Genomic DNA, 6206 nt, shown 5'->3' with positions numbered 1-6206 from the left:
GAATCTTATTTGTTTCTGCTTCTAAAACCAACTTATTAAATAATCCCACCCGTATCTGGATATTTGGTTACACTGTCAAGTCGTGCGTAAAAATGGAATGCTAAAAAAAAAAAAAAAAACTCAACCGACAATACCAACCGTAATCGGTCCATTTTGTGTCAACTTTTTTTCACGTGCTTGCTGTATCTTTTTGCAGCTGATCACCGAGCAGGCGGCGTTCACTCTGCCCCGTGGTGCAGAAATCGAGGGGAAATGTGGGAGCACGGAGGTCCGAGATCCACATAACCTGGAAGAACAACGCCTACAACGCTTCGCATCTACTTCTCTAAGGTGGGCGAGACAGCGGCAATAACGCATATACTATATCATCCCAGGCAATTTGTAAAGTCTGAATCATCTGCTAGGAGAATCAAGACGCAAACGCATCCAAATCAATTACTTAAGTATAACTTTACACAAATTCACTTTCACTTTGAATATGTTGTTTGTCGAGTCATTTGACATGAGGAAATACAGTATCTTGAGTTTCACATTTCTGTCAAATTTTGAATTATTTCCCCTGAATAAAATGATAATACTGATCGTGCAATCACGTCGCTTTGATTTCTTTAATTAAGGGAATGTTGTAGTTAACGTTGTTACTTAAGTTATCGTCAGAATATATTCATGTTTCAACAGTGGACAGGAGCCTAAAAAGACTCGTCAAGATGGCGTTTTGCCTCAGTATAGGCCAACCAGCCCTCTCCATGCAGTGGAAGAGCCCAGTTTGACGCGCGCGCGTGTGTGTGTGTGTGTGTGTGTGTGTGTGTGTGTGTGTGTGTGTGTGTGTGTGTGTGTGTGTGTGTGTGTGTGTGTGTGTGTGTGTGTGTGTGTGTTGCAGGAGTTCCGTGACAAGGGCATTGAGGTGTGGAAGATTAGCAAGGTTCAGTTCGTCTATGATACCTCGGAGACATCGCATTTCATCAACGCGTACAACCGTGAGTCTTCCGCAGAGCCATGTGTACAGTAGCCACTCAGCACATTTCCATCCCGCCTGCTTTGATCGCAACTTGCTCTCATTCATGTCACACATTTGCATTCAGATGGGATTAGAGGGTTGATTCACGCATGGATTTGCGATTTTCGCCCACGTTTATCGAAAAATCCACTGGAATTATTGCAGATTTTAGATGTGCCCGGTGCGTTACAGCATGCCTTTGAGAGGAAAAAGACCCCAATAAAAATATACAAAGTTGGTTTATTATCATTATTATGACAATGGGGAAAAACAAAACGAAACTATTCCAACCTACTTGCCACAAAACTTGGATAAATTACAATTTACACGTTTTAATAATTTTAATCTTCAACTTGAAGTATATTAAAGTTTGTTATTTTATTTTGGAGGGTTATTTCCTGTTTATTTTGCCCTTTCTATTGCTTTTGGTCACAATGGATCCCCCCCTCATTATATATTGAGAAACCTCTCAAATTATGGGAATTTGCATGAATCTCGTTTTTACATAGATCAGGAGGGTCACACACACACACACACACACACACACACACACACACACACACACACACACACACACACACACACACACACACACACACACACACACACACACACACATTACCTGCAGACTTACCCTAACCATACAACCTAGTCTAACTCATCCTTTCACTGCCTGCAGCTGGGAAGCACACAGCCAACACCCACCGCCTGTCGGCCCTGGTGACCCCCGCCGGGCGCTCCTATGTGTGCACAGCGCAGCAGACGCTCACCCTCATCTCGAGCGACCACCAGAAGGGCGTCACCGTCTCCATGTATGACACCCAGATCCAGCCCTTCGACATCACCTCTGACTTCATGTTCAGCGAACGTAAGAATAACCAACCAACCTACAAACCTCACACTGCCACGAGAAAGCCAAGTCAACCGTTGCCACATACTGCCACTGTGATAATGATAATGATGAGACATCCTGGGGTGAGGGTTTTAACAACTATGCATCTATCTCTCTCTCTCTCGCTCTCTCTCTCTCTCTCTCTCACACAACACACACACACACACACACACACACACACACACACACACACACACACACACACACACACACACACACACACACACACACACACACACACACACCTCTCTCTGGGGGGGGGGGGGGGGGGGGGGGGGGGGGGGGGGGGGGGGGGGGGGGGGGGGGGGGGGGGGGGTTATTGCTGGAGTATGAGGAGAAGCTGTAGGACTGCAGAGAGGGACTCAGGGTAACAAGAGGCGGTGGGGATGCAAGGGGAACAAAAGAGAGAAAGAGAAGGGGTGGGGGTTAGGACTTTATGAGTGCAGTCATATCCTTGCCCTCAATGCAGCTTTTATAGACATACTCAATGTACCCCGGCTGTCCTCTGAAGCCAATCACCTTGGAAGAATCATTTGCTCTGAGCTGCTGTAAACTAGGCTGTGCTATGCTTCACTGCCTCCCTCCTAGTGTGCATAACTGCCTTCCGCAGGGAGAAAGTGTACAGCCAGTTGTGGTTTTAGGTGTCCTCCTTCCCCCACCAGAGGCGTAAATATAGACAGTGCAGGCACTGGGGGCCTGCTGTGGCGTGGGGGGGGCTCTGTGGCTCTGAGTCTCAACAGATATGTCTACCAGTGTTTTATTAATAAGCATATGCCTCACAGTGGGAAAGTGATTGGATCATCCTTTGTGTACGGCAACATCAGGCTCGACTTAAACATTGCTTTCCTAACTTTGTTAAACAAAATGTAACAAATTAATATAGAGATAAATTAACAGATTTTTTTTTTTTTTTTTAATCAAAATAATAAATCGTACACCTGCAACTAAAAATTAACAGAATTACAATTAAAGTGAAAACTTTTTGAATGCAGCTTCCAATTTGTTAAAAACTTAAAATTAATTAAAATGTCAGTATAAAACAATACAACTGCATTAAATGAGAACACAATGTAAACATTAAATCACAGTTCAGTCACAAACTAGTGCAAATAAATACACCTGATAAATACTAAACAGCTGACATGTTTGTTTTCAGCTCCCTTATGCGATCTGACCGCGTGACGTAGTAACCTCCATCAGACACGCAGACATAAAGATAGAACAGATTTAAATACGTTGGCCGCATTGTCACTATATCTATTACACAGTAGCTATTTGAGTCGGTATTGGACCGATATCCAATATCAGTGTCGGATTGGTGCGTCCCAATTGATAACTAAAAGTAGCGTGCACTAGGGCCCAACGACACCCATGCAAGATGTGTGCACGCTAACCTTTAACCTCCGACTGAACACATAATAGGAGGGAAAAAAAGAGGGACCGACTAATTGTACAACAGAAAGAGAGAAGAAGCATCTGTGTGAAATGTGTGTCATTCAGCGAATAACAACCTCAACAGTTGCTTCTGTGCAAACACACACAGATGCTACCTCTTTTTTTTCCCCACACATACTACTCACAGATGCATGCGCACACTGCACACAACTGTGCACGCAACTGTGCACGCTGCACACAACTACACACAGAACGTAAAACCTCCATCGACCTGAAGCCTGCAAGGGGCCCACATGATGAGAGTGTGGTTCAAAACTAAAATCTACACCTACCGATGATAACCAAGAATGTAGGACTGAGTGATATCACAAATATATATTTAAATAAAAGACATTCAAATGATCAAACTGAAGGTTTCAATTGCATTGCTCTTTACTTGTGCAACAAAATGTAAGCATTCAAAGCTTCTAAAACGTGAATATTGCTTGTTTCTTGAATTTTTTCCACAAGAGTAAACTTAATATATTTGGGTGGTGGACCCCTGGTCGGACAACACGATACATGCATACTGCAGCCCTAATGCAGAGATCATTTTGTAAACAACATGATTTGATCACCTCAGTCCGATTCCATTGGCATTAGAAAAGAATACTGAATCATCATCAAGCTTGAAAGGAAATGAATCAATCCACACATTATCTTCTGGGACCCTCGCCAGGCATGTTCAGTCACCTCTGCATGCTGACCGTGTTCATGATTTCCCTTTTTTTTGCAGCCTACAAGTGCATCACTGACCAGCGGGAGCGCCTCGAGGAGACCCTCCCCCTCATCCTGGGTTTCATTTTGGCCCTCATAATCGTCATCACACTCACCGTCTACCACTTCCACCTGAAGCTGACGGCGACCCAGCCCCAGCTGCCCAGAGACCGCTCCATGTACAAGAACATGTAGGCAGCAGCGCGGCGGCGGCGGCTCCCTCAGCTCTCTCCAAAGCTAACCTGAAAAAAAAAAAAAGAAAAAAAAAAAAGACTTGTCTCCTTGATGTCCCAGGCCTACACCACAGAGGAAAGAATCGTGCGATGGGACTGAATCCCTGACGGAGGAATGTGTGCAGCTTGTACTGAAGGCCTACTGGAACTTCTGAACAGCTAAAACACAAGTTAATGGGACGGCTTGAGGCCTAGCATGGATGTAGTTGCAGGGTAAACCCACCAAAACCTAATTTTCCCCGGCTGCTCAATTGAATCTTAATGCCATAAATTCTTAGTCTGTATTACAGTAATTAGAATTTTAATGAAAATTAAAAGAAAGTTATGCTTTTATGAAAATATAATAGATTTGTGTTCAGACTGGTGGGCTTCTGAACATCTCCAGCCTCCTACCTATTTTTTTTTTCATAACATTACTGGGATCTAGTTTATCACCTCAGCTTTGTCTTTGAAAGACATTTCACAAATTGCCAGAGCTTCTGCTGTCATTTGTCAACCGTTTGTCGTCTCCTCCTCTCTTTCTCTCTCTGAAAGTGCTGCTAAATAATTTGAATACCTATTGTTGGTTCTGTATTTGCTAATCTTGAGATTTTCTTTTTTTTGTTGAAGAATCCCTTTTAGTTCACGTTTTGAATGCAGCCATAGTGTTTCACAGTGGACAAGTCTTGTAGTGTGTGCAGTGCAGTGGCATTCAGAGTTGCGATGTTCTTGCTTTGACTTCAACAAATCTTTTCTCCACACCCAATGTAATGGAACATATCAAAAAAAAGGAAGAAAGAAATACATAAACATCTGACAAAAATTCTGTACTAAAAAAAAAGGGAAGAATTTTATCAGAATGCCATATGAGAGTGTTTATGAAAAGAGAGGTTATCAAATTGAAAAAAAAAGAATATGTGTATAATATTTTCAGAATCAAAGTCTATGCATAAACCTCTGCTGATGCAATCTTGTGCAGTATTCTTCTGTTCATTGAAATAAATTGCTGGAATCATCTCTACACACCTGTCAAGTTATTCTCATTATCTATCACACTGCTACCGTCTTCAATCTTTCAAACCTTACCTTAACATAAAAAAACAAAGTAAAAAAAAATCTAACAAGACCACAGATGAAATAGCACAATGTGAAAAAAAGGTGAGCGATACTCCCCGTCAGAGGAGGAGACAGGGATGAGGTATTGATTTTGTCGACCGACTCGGAGACTTTGAAGGAAATGCAATATGAGAAAGTCTAATTGGAAATAAATAGAGCATTTGTGTCAGCCACACCTACGTGTTTCAGCAGCGTGGGCGTCATGCATCATCCTCAGTCACAAGTCATCAAAGTCAGAGCCCTTCATCTAGTTCTTCCACTCAGATGAGACACGTCACCGCTGGGAAAGATCTTGAAGAAATGCTCTTTGTGTTAAGAAATCAATCACTTTCAGACCAAATCTTTTTCAATTTAAACAAGATTTTTTTATGATCCCCTAAGAGAGAGTGTCAGAACATAGTTAGATCAACCATTCAGGAGGCAAAAATATAAACATAACAAAAATAAACCTCTGTGAGTGAGTGAGTGTACACCTCTGTGTCTGTCCACGGCTAATCCCGCATTCTGTATGCAGCAAACTGCATTATATTTTGGGTGGCCAGTTATGGCTGCATGTTCAAGGACCTCTTCTAGTTGCGGGAACTCCCACTTTCTCAAAAACACCTTTTATCGCCAGTTTTATAACTGCAATTTACCGCTGGCTCACTACACTCAATCACACAGCTGCGTCGCTGACCCCCAGCCGCTAACCTGCGTCCAGAGACACAGCGGGCGGAAGACATTTTACTTACTTTTAAGTGTTTTGGACGGTGTGTTTGGCTAACAAGTAACAGCTAACGGGACTACCAGTACACACACTGCTGAGTACGTCACAGCAGCTTGGGGAGGTTAATTTAGT

The 6206-nt window shown here is 42.9% G+C and overlaps 1 protein-coding gene across 1 annotated transcript; it reads left to right on the top strand.

Annotated features, from left to right (window-relative positions):
- The first annotated feature begins 48 nt into the window (after window positions 1-48).
- On the top strand, window positions 49-5273 carry lamp5 (lysosomal associated membrane protein family member 5). Its single transcript, XM_068708986.1, is given in 6 exon segments — window positions 49-268; window positions 270-308; window positions 310-330; window positions 881-977; window positions 1677-1865; window positions 4060-5273. Coding segments are annotated over 6 exon segments (693 nt in total). The 5' UTR covers window positions 49-97; the 3' UTR covers window positions 4236-5273.
- The last annotated feature ends 933 nt before the right edge of the window (window positions 5274-6206 follow it).

This window comes from Cebidichthys violaceus, unplaced genomic scaffold (genome assembly GCF_023349555.1).
Source record: "Cebidichthys violaceus isolate CVI_PGR_0920_01 unplaced genomic scaffold, fCebVio1.0.p SCAF_14, whole genome shotgun sequence".
Lineage (NCBI taxonomy): Eukaryota > Metazoa > Chordata > Actinopteri > Perciformes > Stichaeidae > Cebidichthys > Cebidichthys violaceus.
Note: the sequence above shows the minus strand (reverse complement) of the source record. Positions and strands in the feature narration are given on the sequence as shown.